The sequence below is a fragment of the Rhamphochromis longiceps genome, linkage group LG16 (assembly GCF_057381845.1).
Source record: "Rhamphochromis longiceps isolate RC_006_pf linkage group LG16, R_longiceps_female_GT1.1, whole genome shotgun sequence".
NCBI lineage: Eukaryota > Metazoa > Chordata > Actinopteri > Cichliformes > Cichlidae > Rhamphochromis > Rhamphochromis longiceps.
The window spans coordinates 4,222,008-4,240,698 of NC_140572.1; the positions used below are offsets into that span (position 1 = coordinate 4,222,008).

General features: G+C 42.0%; 2 protein-coding genes across 3 annotated transcripts in view; both read right to left on the reverse strand.

The window, feature by feature from the left end:
* The window catches only part of LOC146650417 (phospholipase D1-like), a 179,322-nt gene that overhangs the window by 133,652 nt on the left and 26,979 nt on the right, over positions 1 to 18,691 (reverse strand). The gene's annotated exons all lie outside the window — the stretch shown is intronic.
* The window catches only part of LOC146650421 (protein NLRC3-like), a 159,237-nt gene that overhangs the window by 13,908 nt on the left and 126,638 nt on the right, over positions 1 to 18,691 (reverse strand). Inside the window, exons 2-5 of the mRNA XM_085385469.1 lie at positions 12,196 to 12,223; positions 6,304 to 6,429; positions 6,118 to 6,219; positions 3,690 to 3,768 (exon numbers count right to left, since the gene is read on the reverse strand). Coding sequence (XP_085241595.1) covers positions 3,690 to 3,768; positions 6,118 to 6,219; positions 6,304 to 6,392 — 270 coding nt within the window. The 5' untranslated portion in view covers positions 6,393 to 6,429; positions 12,196 to 12,223. The remainder of the gene's footprint in view (positions 1 to 3,689; positions 3,769 to 6,117; positions 6,220 to 6,303; positions 6,430 to 12,195; positions 12,224 to 18,691) is intronic.

Below are 18,691 nucleotides of genomic sequence, written 5' to 3' on the forward strand. Positions count from 1 at the left end.
AGGACGGCTATGGAGGGTGAAGAGGACTATGGACCCGAAGTGAGGAGCTTTGTGCACAGACATTTCTATGTTGATGATGGCCTGAAATCTTTCCTCAGTGCAGAAGATGCCATCAAAGTGCTGAAAGGTGCACAAGACATGCTAGCGCAATCCAACCTCAGACTACACAAGATTGTGTCTAACAGTGTTGAGGTCATGAGGGCATTTCCAGCTGAAGATCTAGCTAGCAACCTGCAAGACCTGGACGTGGGTCAGGACTCCCCTCCCATGCAGCGCAGCCTGGGTCTTGGTTGGGACCTTGCTACAGATACTCTAACTTTCCATGTGGACAGCGCAGAAAAACCCTTTACACGTCGGGGTGTGTTGTATACTATCAACAGCTTATTTGACCCGTTGGGGTTCGCTGCTCCCTTCAGTGTTCAGGGCCGCCTTATTTTGAGAGAACTCACCACTGAGACTTGTGACTGGGATGCACCACTGCCCCGAGAAAAGCTTGAACAGTGGCAGAGGTGGTGTACATCTCTTCAAGACCTAAGAGAGTTGAAGATCCCAAGGGCCTACACAACGGTCCCACTCTCCACAGCTCAGAGCAAGGAGATCTGTATCTTTTGTGATGCATCTACCAAAGCTATTGCTGCTGTTGCTTATCTGAGAGTCACAGATGCTGCAGGACATAGCGAAGTTGGATTCCTGTTTGGGAAAACAAAGTTGGCACCTAAGCCTGACATCACCATCCCAAGGCTTGAGCTCTGTGCAGCCGTTCTTGCAGTGGAACTAGCAGAGGTTATGTCTGCAGAGTTGGACATTCAGGTAGACGACATCAAGCTTTTCTCAGACAGTAAAGTAGTACTTGGGTATATATTTAATGACTCTAGACGGTTCTACGTCTATGTTCATAACAGGGTACAAAGGATAAGACGTTCAACCAACAAAAGCCAATGGAACTATGTTCCTTCTGATGTCAACCCAGCTGACCATGCAACTAGAGCGATTCCAGCTAACCAGCTTGCAGCTTCCTCCTGGTTGTCTGGACCAGCCTTTCTTGTAGACAAGCAACATTGTCACTTAAAACAGGAAGCTTTCAGCCTAGTTGAACCCGCAACAGATGTGGAACTACGTCCAGAAGTAGTGACTTGTGCCACAAATTTGTCATTTCAGTTGGGCAGTAAACGCTTTGAGCGGTTTTCAAGTTGGAGGTCACTCACCAGAGCTATTGCCAGGCTCTGCCACATTGCTTATTCCTTTACAAGGGCAGCAAAAGAAGGTCCTTGCCACGGTTGGCACAACTGCAAGCTGCTTTTCAGTCCAGACCAGCTGCATCATGCAAGGATCAGAATTTTGCTTGCTGTCCAAAGGCAGGTCTATTCAGAAGAAATACACTGCTTACAAAAGGAAGGTCAGGTCCCTAAACAGTGTTCTCTCAGCAAGCTTTGTCCTTTCATTGATTCTGAAGGTCTTCTCCGCGTCGGAGGACGACTGAAAAAGTCACAGCTCACAGCAGAAGAGGGTCAGCCAGTTATCATGCCTGGTAAACATCATGTTACCTCCTTGCTTATCAGACACTGCCATGAGCAAGTCAGCCATCAAGGACGACACTTGACGGAAGGCGCTTTGAGGAGTGCTGGTTTCTGGATTGTTGGAGGAAGACGGTCTGTCAGCAGTTTGGTCTACAACTGTGTGACATGTCGAAGATTGCGTGGGAGAGAGGAGGAGGAGATAATGGCAGACCTGCCTGCTGATCGCTTGAGTACAGATCCTCCGTTCACCTTTGTTGGATTGGATGTGTTCGGACCATGGTGTGTCACCTCAAGGAGGACACGTGGAGGGCTAGCCAACAGTAAGCGTTGGGCAATCATCTTCACATGTATGAGCGTGCGTGCCATACACATCGAGGTCATCGAATCAATGGATTCATCCAGTTTCATTAACGCTCTAAGACGCTTCTTTGCAGTTAGAGGGCCTGTCAAACAGCTAAGGTCAGACTGTGGTACTAATTTTGTTGGAGCCTGTCGAGAGCTTGGGATCACTCCCAAAGGCTGTAACAACAAGGAAGTGTCCAACTACCTGTCTGATCAGGGCTGTGTATGGCTGTTTAACCCTCCCCACTCTTCACACATGGGGGGAAGCTGGGAGAGGATGATCGGTGTCACACGTCGGATCCTTGACGCAATGTTCCTCAAGCTTGGGTCTGTTCAGCTCACACATGAGGTCCTGACAACATTTATGGCAGAGGTAACTGCAATTGTCACTTCCAGACCACTTACTTCAGTGTCCACAGATCCAGACGAATCTCTCATCCTCACTCCTGCTATGCTGCTAACTCAGAAGATTGCTGTACTCCCTGTTCCTCCTGGTAACTTTGATGATAGTAATATCTTCAGACGTCAGTGGCATCAGGTTCAAAGCATGGCCAACACATTCTGGGAGAGGTGGAAAAGGGAGTACCTCAGTAGTCTACAAGGTCGAAAGAAATGGAGAACGGAGAGACCTAATCTCATGGACGGAGACGTTGTTCTAATGAAAGACGATTCACTGAAGAGACATGACTGGCCCACAGGACTGATCACAAGGACTTTTCCAAGTGACGATGGAAAGGTCAGGAAGGTCGAGGTGAAAGTTTTCAGAGACAGTGTTCCAAAACTTTACTTAAGGCCAGTGTCTGAGGTTATACTCCTGTTGCAGAGAAACTCTGTCAGGTGATGTGCAGTTTGACATCCTAGGGATGTCAGGTGGGGAGTGTGCTGGCATTAGGCATTTTCTGTTCTGCAGCAGTTTGCCCTCTAGTGGTTGTTTTTGTGTATTTTTTTTTTTTACTCTGTAAGATCTAGCCAGAGGCAGTTTCACCTCCGTTAATCTGTTGCCATCCATGCCTTCACAAGTTGATAAACGGCATCATCTGTGAGTAATATTGTTTGTTATCACTGAGACAACTTGTGTGCATTATTATAGGGCAGGGATAGCTCAGTAGGTAGAGTGGTTGCCCCATGATCGGAAGGTCGGGGGTTCGATTCCCCTTAACAGCTACCCTGAGGTACCCCTGAGCAAGGTACCGTCCCTACACACTGCTCCCCGGGCGCCCAATGGCTGCCCACTGCTTCACTGAGTGAATGGGTTAAATGCAGAGAGCAATTTCTCCACGGGGCTCAATAAAGTACAATAATGTACACACTTTCTTTCTTTCTTGTTGTGAAGGCGTGATATAGTTTGTAGTTAGAATTTAATTTGAATGCGTGTATAACCTAAGCTAGTAAGGTTAAGCTAGCTCATATGCCATGTGGTTTCTTTAACGTTTTGATCATGAGTGTGATTTCATTTGATGTTTTATTCGGGCACTCACTAAGCAGATAAATATTGTGTTCATATTTTTGAATATGTGTTTGTTATACTGTATGTTGATGCAACATTTTTATTGGTTTATTTCTGGTTTTGTCAACAGTTTCACACTTTTTCCTTATTAAATCATCCAACTCAACACATTGGCCTGTTCCCTGGATTTTGATTAGGAGAGTGTTTAGCTGTCTGTATAGCTGAGTCTACGTTCACGAGGACAACGCTTAGTGAGGACAGAACAAATGAAGTATTTGTACTTTGTTCTCAGCCCTACAGACAATCCACTGGTCTCCAAAGAGCAGCATGGAGATGACTGTGAACAGAACAGATGTAACAGTAGTTGTTGTACATGTACAGACCATAAATATGGAGTCCAGCTGTGTTTGATGCTGCTGGGCAGACTGACCACTGGTAACCTCTGAGTTCTGCTGGTCCACTCTGTGGAGGAACCATGAAGGATCAGATCAAAACAGGATAAAGTTCCAGGAGTTTCTGCTCAAATAACTTCATCTGAATCAAGTCTGTCAAGTTTTAGACTCTCAGATTGTGAAGATATATTTTCTGTTTTCTATGAACTTTCTTTCATCAGTGATGGAAGTGATGATGTTGCAGAAGCTCAGAGGAAACTTTGAGAAAACTGTGATGAACCATCAACTAATGCTCTCAGGAGGCCAAAGGTCACTGAATGTAACTGTGCAGCAGATTCATCGAGTGTTTGAAACCTGACCACTTCCATATGTTTTCATTCTAACACAAGAAGTCCTTTTCTCATGGCTTTGATTTGAGTTTTCATTTGAGTTTTCTGAGTCTCGTATTTGGAGTCGAGTCTAATCAATGATCTGACAGAAGAACATTAAAAAGGATTTACCAGTGCTGTCAAAATTAACATGTAGGGTTAGGGTTAGGGGTTCATCTGTTATCATGTGTTACATCATGTGTAAGTCGGGGGGGGCGGGGGGTCCTATTCCTCTGTGGGGCAAACTGCATATGGCCAACAAAGCATTCATTCAATTCAATTCAATTCAATTCAATCATGATTAACATGATAAAAACCTTTAACACGACACATCTGGAGAGCAGAACGACTCAAAATCCCTGAAATGTTTCTATCAACGCACTTCGAGCAGTTTGTCCGAGTAGAGTTACCTTTGCACACGTGCAGATGTGCAGCACATCTGTTAGTGACGGGCAGCTGAACCAATCAGCTCAATATAGAAGATGACAAACACACACTGACCTCTCGATAGAAAGTTTGAGCATTAAAAAAACAACAAGACGGACCAGCCGACCAACATGAAGGATTCTGCACATCGTGACAGAAGGAATTTTCTTTTCACCGAAGCACTTCCAGCTTAAAATATCACAACGATGCAAAGCACTGATGACACAACTGCCAAGTGGACAAACTGCAGACCTGTTAGTGTTGTTAATAACATAGTTTTGGTTCCTCGTGTCAAAGACTTGAAGAAGAGTGACAGAGAGTGTTAGACTGCTGCAGGATCAGTGCCACCTCCACAGACCTGTGAAGAAAATGATTGTTTGACAGATGGGCTCAGATTCAGGATCAGCTGAGGAGTTTGTGGCTGACAGAATCCTGCAGGTGCAGAGCAGAGCCCATCATTAGCATGCAGGACTGTCCCTGGGGGGGTCGGCTCATTCAGGAGGTTTATCAATGTTTACATGTTCAATAAACATGTTAAGTGTGTAAATTTGCCCTTTTCTCTCGAGTCTGTTTGCTCATGAAATGAAATTTGATTCGTTTACATTAAAAATGATGTTTAATGGTGATTAATCCAAATGAATCCACAGTAACCCTGTGATGAGTCTGATTAAACATTTTCATTAACAGCAGTAATATAGATTATATATTATTATATATTAGTGCACACTTACCTTTTAGTATATATGTTTGTTACAAAGTTGTATTTACAGGAGAGAAGCTGAGTTAAAGACTGAAAACTATTCAAAGCCTCTTTGAATTGAAGCGTTTAACATTCTTTGTGTTTATTCTGCATTGACTTCATTATATGGTGTAAACGTCTGTTACAGGCTTAAATATAAAGTTGGAAAAATGTAACTGCAGCTATTGATCAAGTAATTGTGATTAATCAGGATTAATGACAGAAGATTGTGTCATTAATTAGTCATGTTTTAATCTACTGACAGCACTAGTGTTCACTCTGGTGCCTCCAACTGTTTTACGCCCTTTCAACACCTTCGTGGTCAAAAGTGTACACGCACAAAATCTACAATAAAATCCTCACGCAGCAATAGGACAGACACACAATCCATTTATCTCTGTGTCTCAAACACACACACGTATTCAAAGCCTCGATTTGTTCATATTTCATCTGTTGTGTTTTTATCTTCAGCGTTTTCAGTGTTGCTGCATTTACACCAAAAATGTTTCCATTGATGAATCAGATTGATTTGAATGTGTTTCATCCATACAAATCCCTCCCTGGTGGTCACATGACTCTATAACATAACAGGAGTCATGTGACAAGAGTTTCATGCTGTAAAATGTCAAAATGGTTGAATGTGGTGGAGTAAAAATGTGAGATATCAGCTACTTTTCTTCAATATGAAATGTTTGCAGGGCCTGACAGGAAGTGGACGGACGCTCTGATCACTTCCTGTTTGCTGAAGTGGGTTTTCAGTTGTTTAGAAACCAAAGGCTTGTTTTAAAAGACAGTTTAAATGGGACTGAGGGAACGACGTGTTTGTAGTTTATATCCAACAACATCAAGCAGTTTAATCAAAGAGTTCATGTTGCTAACAGCTCACCTCTCTGCAGCAGACACAGGCTGGACTTTAAAATCAATGATGCGACCAGCAGACCGGTCACTCTGTAAGGACACAGAGCTGGGTGGAGGTCCAGGCTGGTTCCTGTGAATAATGATGGAGCAGTGATGTGAGTGCTGAGCTGTGACATGGAGAAGAGTCATGGACAGTTAGAGATGGTCATCTCACCTCTGAGCTTTGGTCTGGCTCTCATGTTCCCCACACAGAGTGCTTTTAGAGGGAGGGACTCCCTCCTCTCTGTCCTCACACTGATCCATGCTGCTCAATTCACATCAGCTCACACACACTTTCTACCTGCAGAGGAAACACAAATCATTCATGTGCACATCAACTGAAATCCTCCTTTCATCATGTGTGCTGTCCAAATATCAGCTGCTTCTTTCCTGCTTCATCTCAGTGTCAGCTGGATGCAGTCAGACAGCAGTGTGAGGCAGAGGAAGCTGCCATCAGCTGCTCTGCTATCAGTCCACTAGATGGAGCCTGAAGCACACACGATGCATTCACTGACACACACTGATTCACTATTAATAAGAAAAATTAGAAGTGACAGTTTGTTTCTGTACTTGTGTTGATGTTGTGTTGCCGTTGTGGAATGTTTCCTAGTGATGTGTCCTGTGTGTCGAAGCTTCGAATCGCGCGTCGGGTAATCGCGGGGGCGTTTTTCTGAAGCGCGTATCGAGGCTTGCGTTGATTACGTATGCAGTGACGTTCGAGGCCTCGCGGGCAGTCCGTATCACGTGACTGATTCGGGAACTGGTTCACCGGTTCGCGCCAGATTCGAAATAAAATGGGCAGCAAAACACAGCTGATTCCCTCATCACATCGTGTTGTGGAATTGGATTACGTACATAGCTACTGGAGTACTGGACACAAATTTCTTTATCCAAACTTGTATAAACTTGCTGTGGTTTTTCTTGCAACCCCTGCTTCATCTGTGCCCTGTGAGAGGATATTTTCAAAAGCAGGAGAAATCCTCTCAAAAAAGAGGAACCGTCTTAAGCCCAGCACTGTGGGAAAGCTGCTATTTTTGAATAAAAACAAATGAAAACTTTTCCCTAGTGTCATGAGCACTGTTATACAAGCACATTCACATCACAACTCCCTCCCTTTTTGTTTCCATGTACATTCCTGTGTTAAGCTGCCAATTTATTATACACAAATATTAATTAAATTAATATAATATAAAATTAGTATAATATTAAATATAACTAATATTTAGAGTTCAGTTATTGGTGTCATGAACAATAGTAATTCCTTTATTCATTCAACTTGAAGTGCCACACACTAGTTTGTGTCATTATTGAGATGTACATAAGAATGATTACGCAGTTACACAATCATCCCAAAAACTGTGTACTGATAGTTTCCACTTTCTCTTTTGTATCAGACATACTGAGACAATATTCGGGATAAATAACCATGAAAAACAATTTATTTATTCGGTTTAGCGGTTTACACATCACATCATTATAATCATTGAGCCCGTTTCACTTGAATTGTCCACTTGATGGCGCAGTAGAGCAAATGAATCATCACAATGCTTCGAACCATGAGTCGACCAGTTGGATGGGAAGCTTCAGTTCATCATGAGGCTTCATCTCACCATCACTAATGTTTCCTCTGTCAGTGCGCCCCAGGGCAGCTGTGGCTACACTGTAGCTGCCATCACCAGTGTGTGAATGTGTGGATGACTGGATGTGTAAAGTGCTTTGGGGTCCTTTGGGACTAGTAAAGCACTGTACAAATACAGGCCATTTACCATTATCTAATTAAGTCAGTCTAAATATCAAACCCAAAAACCTTTGTATTGTTGTCATAATTACTTCCTGTTGAAGCAGATCCAATATTTGTAATGAAGGATTTTAAACGTCAGCATGTTTAATTCAGTTCTACACTACATTCAATTCAATTTTATTCATATAGCGCCAAATCACAACAAAAGTCACCTCAAGGCGCTTCATAGATATGCATGCATATGGTGCAGTGCAGGTGGATGCATATCCTGGAGACCCCTGACCTCCAACAGCTGTTGACACAGTAACTGGTTATGGTCAAACAGATGTGTCCACCTCGCAGCAGTTACTGTGGAACAGCAGCTGAGCTCATTCTGCAGTCAGTGTGTCAGTGAGAGCAGCAGCTCCTCTCCACCTCCTCCACAGACTGATGGAGGCAGGAAAATCAGTGTACTCAGTTCTGTGAAATACTGTAAATGCAGTTTCTTTTACTGTTTATGTACAAACTGAACTTTGAGTCTCACTTCAGATTGGATTTAAGTGTGTGTGTCACACCTTTATGTGTTACTCCAAAAAAAAAAAAAAAGCCGTCTGACTGCTCAGACTGAGTCAGGGTAAAGTTCACATGCTGATTTGCTCTGTTCGGGTTCTTCTTCTTGCTTTTCTTAAAAGTAATGCAGTACATTACTTAGTTACTCACTAGATTAAGTAGTGTGTTGCTATATTCTGTTCCTCAGACCAAGAGTCTATGAACCAACTGTTCTTAGACATTTTTAGATCTGGGCTCTAAAAATCTGCTTATTGGCTCTCAGCTATAGTTAAGCAAGATGTCTTTGGTGAATTGAGGCTGTTTTATACAAGCTAAAGACACTGACTTATTCTTCACTCAGATATGCTGTGACATTCAAATGTTACAATGTTTTTATACATACATTTATACACTACAGGAATGATTTTATATGATTCAAAGTTCAAAACAATCCTTTCTATCCTCTCTTTCACTTAGCCCAGTTCATCCTGTCTGGAAGCCTTTTGAAGCCTCCTTTAAGTCCGGCCTTTCCACTGAATCTGCTGATGGAGACACCATCTCCTCCACCTGCAGCTGTGGAGGTTCAGAGAAATAAATCTAACCTAGAGGTATATCTCTATATCTACAAAAGAAAGAAAGAAAAGTGAATCAAACAGATTTTCTCTTTTGTTATTGGAAACATTGGAAACAATATCAGAGTCTACAAGAGAACAAAGATCCCCGCAGGATGTCTCTGTTTGGGAAATACTCCAGTCATCCCCCTGAACCTGGTTAGTGACCTGAATCAGTGCTTTTTCCATGAATCCTACCGATGCTACCATGAAAACATGCTCAGCTTGTGTTTGAAGATGACTCACATGCTGACATTAGATACAGAAGAACTGAGAACATAAAGGGAGCAGCTTATTGAGGGAAACCCAAAAAAGCAGAACACAAGCAGCTCTGTCCTCTGTCTCACATCATGTTCATGAGGAGAAAAAAAGCCCCTAAAGTTCCTAAAGACAAACTGTTATAGGAGGAAACAAAGCAAACTTACAGCCGTCCTGGAAGGAGGCAGGACTCCACCTGAAGCTTAGCACAGGGGGGGAGGAGGCAGATTTTCAGAAGAGTTTCTGACTGTTTAACTTCGTGATGTCAGATTTAATCTCGTCTCATTTGTTACGTTCCCCTGAGGGGTCTAGGCGGTGAGGGGGAAGTAACAAAAAGTGTCCGGGTCAGAAAAAGGAGACAAGAAGGCAAAGGGGTTAAATTAAAGAGTTTTATTAAACTAGCTCAACTAAGAGACGGACAAGCCGCTATCACCATTTAAGAAAACAAACAAAACTCAGGCGTTGGTCAATAAAGTAAAATGTAAACCAAAAAGAAAGCGAGCAGCTCACTAGCTGTAACCACTCACATGGCACTCTGGCCCAGAGCTCACCTTTCCCTGGGATTAAATACTTTTGATTACTGACGAGAGTCAGCTGTGTAAAAGGGAGAGCTGGCACCTCAGGCAGAAGCCATTGAAGGACACTCCCACACAGGCACCTTCAGGAGGAGGCCCTGCTAGGGCCGTAACACATTTCTGTTTGTCCACTGAGCAGGTTCAGCTTTTATTAAAATAAATATGTTTGTGTCTTTCTCTAAATTCTTAATTATCAGTAATGTTCCCTGAGAAATCAACATTTCTTGGTTCTGATACAAGAATGTCGTTTTCATGGCCGCCATTCACGTGACCCAAAGTGTTTCTAATCTCTGGAGAACCGAGGTTTTACTGGTGCTCCTGAATGCAGCATAAGAAGGAATTTTCCACTAAGTTTCATGTGACATGAACACAGACGGATGACGTGTCTGTGTCAGTCTTTTTCTTTTGAAACAAACTTTATTGAGACCTATGAACAGTCCAACACCTATGAATGAAATTTAGAGGATTCAAAGAAATATTGATAAAAGTTCTCGGAGCTGCTGTGCAAATATTTTTAACTCACTATGGAAACTCCTGGTTTCAAACTTTAAGCTTTTTTGCTGAAGCAGTTGTACAGAAATAATATTAAACTATAACAGTACTGATATACAGTGATCCCCTCAAAAATAAACACAGATATAAAACTTCTGTCCATTCTGCCATTAAAACGGTAAAATAGATCCACTGATCTGATTTTTTTACTGTTTATGAAGAATAAGCAAATATACTATAAGATGATGAGAGGTGAGAAAAAAATGCTCAGAATCACTCGTTTGTATTCAAATGTCAAAGTTCGTGTTCATCTGTTCCTCTCCTACACGTCACTATAAAGTTTAATCTTCTAAAAGTCAGAGTTTGAGTTCATATTCACTGCAGTTTAGTACAATATCTACATGTTAACGTTTGTTTGTGCTAAACTGTTCATTTGTTCTGTTTCATAATAAAATATAGATATAAACATCTGTAACATCTGCACTTTAATATCTGGTATTTTGTACAGACAGAAGACAAAAGGTTTACTTTAGTATTAAAATATGAGTCCCGTACAAATCAAATATGTATATAAAACTTTAAACTGATTTCTTTCAAACTTTTTTCCTCACCAGGAAAAAAGAAAAACTTTTTTCACATCAAAGCTCAACATCTGACTTACTATTAATATAAAAACCGTGACTGAAGCATCTTTAAATGTTCCGATTTATTAACAGTGTTTTAAACTTAATGCAGTAACTTTTGTTCAGTCTGAGAAATGTAAAACATGTTTTATCCTCCATCTTTGTTTCAGTGTGAACAGTCTGAGCGGACAGTTCGTGATATTTTTAACAGAGGCCGACCTGCTGAATCAAATTTGTTTTAAAAAACAAAGTCCTCTGCTGTCCCTCCACCTGCTGCCTCTGAACACAAAGGGTGAGAACTTTAAATTAACACTGTGGCAGATATGTAACCATCTTTAAATGATCTCACTGACTTACAGACAAATGAAGGAAGACATCTGTGGTGGCTGAAACCTCCACCCAAAACATATCCACAGACAGCAAGGTTGTTGTAGTTTTGTAATTTTTAATTAGTTTTTATTTGCATTTCTTTTTCACTTTGTGTTTTTAATTCTGTTTAGTTTCAGTTAGTTTCCACGGTGAGTTTGCTTGTTTCAGTTTATATTTGATTTTTTATTTATTATATATTTACGGGGTCAGAGGCTGGACTGACGTAGATTAATGCAGATTTTATGATAAAAACGGAACTTTTTGAAAGCAGTGACTCAGTCTTTTTTTTTTAGCCAAACTAACAACACTAACAGGCCATTTCCTGTAAAATGTTAATCAGTTTTCCAAAATCATTTCATTGATCATTCTCAATAATTTAGTTTTAGTTTGTGTTTTTATTTCTACTTTAACTTTTTTCAGATCTAGCTGTAGTTCTAAGTTGAGTTTCAGTTTTGTGTGTTTTGTAACACTTCTTCCTGTTGGAGAGGAGCCAACAGTTTGTGACGCAGTATTTTTAAGACCGACATGTTGAACCTGTATCTAACACACATCTATACAAAGTATTCATTTACAAAGTGCGCTCTCTGTCTCCTGCTGTGCGTGTAAATAAAAACATCTGGAGCTCAGCGGCTCTCCGGTTGAGCTCAGGCCACATTCAGTGTGTTTAGTCTGATTCCCGGACTCTGATCACAAAAGCTCAGAAAATGGCGGAGACACTCGGCCTTGTTGGAAAATATTACACACTGACTTTAATGGAGAGACCGGAAATACAAACAGACAGTTTGTTGTGTGAAGAAATCAAACACGAGCTGAACAAACAGTAAAGTTCCTAAAGACAAACTGTTAAAGGAGGAAACAAAGCAAACTTACAGTTTCTTCACACCAACAACAAGCTCCACTCCACACCTGGACACTAAACACGGACACACAGGTGAGCTGCTTCCTGGAAGGAGGCGGGGCTCCACCTGAAACTCAGCACAGGTGGGAGGGGCTCAGCTCTGTGTGTGCTGATGTGTTAACTTTAAAAATATGCCGTCTGACTGCTCAGACTGAGTCAGAGTAAAGTTCACATGCTGACGTGTGGAGACATGAAACCTTGTTGTAGCTGCAGGTGTGAACACACTGATCCCAGATCAGCTCTGCTGTATTTGTAACATGAACATTTCTGCTGCAAAGCTTCAAATGTTCAGCATGTTTCTCTGTTTCCAGTCTATAGATCCAGTCACACTTTCTACCTTCACCTGTGCAGTAAAGACTGAGAGCAGAGCTGAAAGCAAGCGTCCAATCAGTGAGCAGCATCAACACCTGAGCTTCATTCAGACTCTGTTATTGAAGATGTTGTTGGTACAAAGTTCATCTGCTGCTCACATGAATCCATGAAAGATTTATTTCACTGAATGTTTCTTCAAAGCTCATTTCAACCTGTTGAAGTCATGAATGAAAGTGCAGACTGAGAGTGGATCACATGATGTTTGAGGTGTGTCATGTGACATGTTCAGTATTGTCACACATGTCTAGATTGTCCCTGATATCATAACTGCTCAAACACTGATGATTATATTTGAAGCATTATTCCTGATGGCAGCAAAGTTTGAATGGAGCTCTCTGTCTGTGCTGATTTGTCGCCCTCTGGAGGTCAAAGCACAAACTGCATGATGTCACTGTAACCACCACAGAGACAGGAAGTGTTTTTATGACTGAAACACTGAAATGATGCTAACGGCTGTCGTTAGGCTCACTGACAGCAGTGCTGATGTGTTCATGTCAAACACTGGCTCAGGTCAGACTCCTTCATCCTTCTCCAGCGTGAGGCCGCCCTCAGACCCACAGGAGCTCTGACCTTTGACCTCCTGACCCTAACCATTTTAGTCTTGTTGCATCTGCAAATCCATCCAAACTGTAGCCGAGCAAAAGAAGCTGGAAGCTGTTCTATGAATGATGTTGTTGAAGGAGCTTGGAAAGAAAAGCGTCTGGACTTCTTTAAGTTGCTTGAAGAGGGACATGGACGTCTTAACGCCCACTTACATCCTGGGACATTTGATCACAGGAAATCACATGATAGCGTGGGGCTAGATCTCACAATGGGTTCACCCAAAACCTTGGCTGATTGTGACCCACACCCGTTCTCACACCGTGGCTCGTGTGATTAGGTAGAGGATCAACAGGGGCTCCGTGTCCCTGAATTTAAACTGAATCTAAACACACCGTGCACAATGCCAAGTTAGATAATGGTTAAAAGAACAAGATAAGAATAAATAAAAAGATAAAATAAGGATAAAAAATAACTTAAAAAAATAAAATAAAAAGATAAATAACTGCAAATAAGTACAAATAAGTAACTGAAGACACGTGTGGTCTGCAGATGTCGATGTACATGGATGTACATGGAGTTTAATGTGCAAAATGAACTTAGTGTGCAAAGTGACCTGATGTGCAAACTGCAGTTTGAGGTCGGTCAGCTGTTCAGGAGTCTGATAGCAGTGGGGAAGATGGAGTTGTTGAGTCTGGATGTTCTACATTTCACACTTCTGAACCTTCGTCTCGAGGGCAGAGGTGTGTCTCTCCTCTGGACTCTGTGATGGTAGCTGCTCTGCAGAGAGGGCAGCGGGGTCCTGATGATCTTCTCCACAGTTGTTATCACTCTCTGCAGGCGTTTGCGGTTTGCAGTAGTGCTGCCGTACCATGCAGTGATGCAGCTGTCAGGCTGCTCTCCACAGTGCAGCTGTAGAACCTGCTGAGGATCTTGGCCAACATACCAAATTTCCTCAGCCTCCTCAGGAAATACAGCAGCTGCTGAGCCTTCTTGACCAGCTGTGTGAGTTTGAGTCCCTCACTGACTCAAACTCCTTCAGTGACACTTGCAGCCTTGCAGATTAGTTTGCTGATCCTGATGCATCTCTGGAGCTGATGCTGTCCCCCAGCAGACAACAACAACATAGATGCTCTCACTAGTCCACTTTACCCTCTAATCACATCTCTGACATCTGCAGGTTGCTCCATAGAGACTCTTGTGCAATGCCAGGTGTTTGTGTTTGTCTGTAGGTACACATTAGATATGACCATAGACGCACACACACAAGTGAACACAGCAGCACAGATGGTTTCCACCTGCTTCCCTCTTTCTTCACACAACTGTGAGGATGATGAAGAGGTTTCAGGACGAGGTGGTCAGCAAGCACAGGATAAAGCAGGGCCATGAAACTCTCTGGTGCAGCAGATGTTTAATCAGACTCAGCTTTAGGCTTCTTTTCCCACCTGGCAGCAAAGTAACAGCTTCACTAATGTGAACAGTCACAATGTTAAACGTTTCTATATCTTCATATATTTTTATCTGTTGATGCTGCAGAATAAAGTCTGTTAACAGAGTGCAGGATGTGTAGAGCAGGTCCAGCTCTCCCTTTACTGTGTCCACTTTCATCAGCCCCTGTGAAGTGACACAGAGTGCATGTGTGTCTGTCAGCTGTTGTTTGTTGTGAAGGATGGAACAAATGAACACACACTTTTAGAGAAATCTGAAAAAGCAACACGTGCTTGGGCTCCTTCTGTGCTCGTCTTCATTAATGCTGATCTTTCTTTCCTGTTTGTTCTTTGGCACAAGCTTCAGTCTTTTCTCCCAGGGCTCCTTCACACTTAGAAACACACCTACATTCATTTATACACAAACATCATGAAACAAAGGCTTTGTAAAAGAGGACATGAGATCCTCTCTGAACAGCACATTCATATCAAACACAGGACTGAACAGGATATACTGAGTCTGTGCTGTTTTCATTGTTACTTGCTGAGTATTTTTCCAGTGTTTGAAATGTGACTCAAGTCTGATTCTTCTACTGTGTGTGAACTCTAAGCAGCTGCATTAAACAGCTGCTTTTCAAACCAGGCTCAATCCTATGACTCTGTGAATGTAAACTTTTGTCACCTGCATGAATAACAATCCTTGATCTAGTCAGGACTGCAGTGCTCCTGTGATCCCAGCTTATAGATGGAGGCTAGCATGAGAGGCTCAGCAGCTAAAGCAGCACACCTGGGTCTCCCAGCCTATTAAAAGCAGCCCTTTGCTTCACCTGCTTCACTAAACATTATTATTATTATTTAAGCAGAGTGGTGTGATTCATGTAGGCATTGCTGTGTGACAGGAGGACTTTTCTTGAAACAGCTCGTGTGACGTGAGCTGACGTAAAAACAGTGATGTTAGCTTGATTCTCTTGGCTAAAACTATTTTAAAAAGAGGGTCAATCATGCAAATCTGCCAATAGAAGCCAAAGTTACAGCCCCTCAGAGTTTAAAGAGAAAAGGCCCGTTTCCAACACTCGGTTGTGCAAAGGGAAACAGGCCCACAGTGCCTGAGTGTGTGGGTAATTCTTCAAATAATATTCAAAAGCAAACATTTTTAAGCATGTAAATAAAATTCAATCATTTCTGCTCTTCAATACCTAAGAAATGAAAACTGGCAGATGGTCCCAAAATGTGAAACGCCTGGCTATCTGTGCATTTAGTGCTGCAAGTTTTCACTGTTTACCTTCAGAAGCATAAATCTCTGCACAGATAATGTTCATATGTGGATTCCTGGTTTCTGGAGTTAATTGTGACCCAAAGCGTATTTTTAAAGTGGTTCCAGGCAATAAAGTCTAAAAATAAATACATCTACTTCCTTTTTCTGTGTTCCAGCCTCAGTGACTCTGACACAGTGCTGTAATATTTACACCTCTGATGAAAGCAGAGTTTGTAGTTGCAGAGAAATACTCGACTCATTTTGGGCATTTACGAGCAGGAACCTCAGAAAGCCCCTCGCTGCTTCACTGGTTAAGAAGCAAAGCAAACATTAGTTCACAGTGATGTTAATTAAGGCCCAAAGTTTAGGAACGAACGTCAGCACTTCACTAATGAATGTAATGCTGATTCATGTGCTTGTTTTGTAATGTGCATGTTGTGCGTTGCTATTTCCCATATTCTTTGGCACTGATAGATGAAGAGTCTCAGGCAGGACCGAGGCTGCCAGCTGCTGACAGTGAGCAGGGAGAGAGCAGCAGAAGCTGGGCAAGAGCAGGGCACCTTCAGCCCCCTTCATCAGTCAGAAATCATTTGGGTGTCTGTGTGAAATGTCTGATTTTTAAAATCTTTTTGTAGACATATTTATTAAATGTTTAACAATTATATAGAAGAAAGACAATGTAAAGAACAAAACATGACAAAACAAAAATGAGTTGAAGTTATGAACTGTTTCTGAGAGACAAATAACACCAGGATCCTTTTTGTGTAGCTGACAGCTGGTAACTGTGCAGGGGCGGGTCTAGCAAAGTGTTGCCAGGGGGGCAGGTAGGGCATTAACAGGGAGAGGGGGGCACAAAGACATACTTTTCTTTCTTGTTCTCATTTAAAATGTCTCACTTTTAATAAATAATTATCTGAATCTTACAACAAACGTTTTCATCTGATGTAAAATGTATAGAAATCCATTATTGTACATAATCATTTTTTAGGGTCCCATCATAATTTCTTCAGAAGTAAGTACTGCATATGATGCCAGTGTTTCCCACATTTTCTAGATTCTGCACCAGTACTGTGTGTAAAATGCATCAAAAAGTCAGTTTGATTCTTTCTCAGCTGTCTTTCTGTCTCCTTTCACTTTTTAAAGGTTGCCATGTTAGAAAACATATTTTGCCCTGCCGTGCTGTTTATTGATGTGGCAAATGAAAGGTTTATGAAAATATATCTAAATCTGTCATCAGTAATCAGCAATGATCATGTCTCACCTCTAGTCTCTGTCTTAATGTCAGGTTTCCACCGTGTGTTGTAGATGTTCAGGAGGTTAACTCGACCAACAGTCTACTTCCTGTTTAGAATACCAGGACAGGGAGGATGGTGCAGGTTTAAGTTTATTAGACTGATGCATGTATACCAACAAGACAGCGTCCATCACTGTGACAACAGCGTTTGTTTTCATTCAAAGGCTTCATGGTTTTTCCTTTAATACCTGGGGGGCCGGTCTCCAGTCAAAATGCCCGGGACCATTTTTTGTCCCAGTCCAGCCCTGGTGTCAGATCTGCATGCAGTGTCAATGAGACGATCAACAACAGATCAGACAAAACACTCAGGCGGTCACTCCTCTGTAGAAGGAAACATGGAAAGTGTGAGGTAATCAGTGCACAACATCACTTTGTATTTCAGGCTGTTTTTATATAGAACTTCAGCACCAATGTAAAAGTTCTGGTTTTAGGAAGATGAAGAACATTTTCAGGAAGGATGCCGTCTGCAAGCAGAGCTGCTTGAACCTCAGCGCTGAGGTCCAGACTACTTCCTGTGAAGCCACGTGATGTAAATCTGCTGCTGTAACTTCACAGTTTACTGAAGCTAAATGCAACGTTACCATATAATCTGTTTTCAACAAAGGTTTCACTCCGTCCGGTGTTGATGGAATGATTCAGGCCGTACTCGTCAGGCTTCCCATCGACCACACGCATTTCAGTCACAAACCCCGTGACTGACAACAAGGGAAACAGCAGAAGAAAAGATGTGAAAAATACTGGATGATGATGATGGAGGATTAACCGCGGTGGCTAAACTGTTTCCTGTCTTTGTGGGCGTACTCACAGGGAAGTTTCCAGGCACGTCAGTCTTGGTGGCTAAAGTCTCCATTTTCCAACATGTATCGCTACAGGTGCAAAGACACAACATTAATCATCAGTGTAAATATTTTAATGCTGTCCAAACGGTGTTTGCTTTGTCTGTCCTCTCGCACTCACAGAGGAAACGAGGACGCCACCTTCAACCCATCTTCAGTTGGCTCAACCATGGCCGGACTTCCTGTTGGCTTTGTGACAGCAAACCACTTGAAATGAGAGCAAACTGCAGTCAAGCACCACTTACAGCAACCTGTGGACACGCAAATGGAAAGCACTGAGAATCATACAGAAGCATAAGAGCTGTTTATTGTAACACGTGTGTGTGTGTGTGTGTGTGTGTGTGTGTGTGTGTGTGTGTGTGTGTGTGTGTGTGTGTGTGTGTGCACATTAATAACACACTGATGTATGTTAGTTTGATTTATGCTATATCTGAGAAAACAACTGCAGAATTTTACATCAAAGTTTCCAAAGCTGATGTTTTGTTGTTCACTCTGTTTTATATTCATATAGTTTGTTGTTTTTAAATCAGTGGACAAAATAAATATTATCACACAAAATCCAGGGTGAAACATAACCAAATAACCTAAATGGTGAAGTCATTATAGAAGTACATGTTGCAAAGGTCAGCCTCCTGTATAGACTGCTAAACTGTCTGGGGGGGCCCTGCCTGTCCTCGTTGGATAAGCTCCACCCCTTTTCCATAAGACGGAGACATTTGTATGAAAATAGATGGGCAGTAAAAT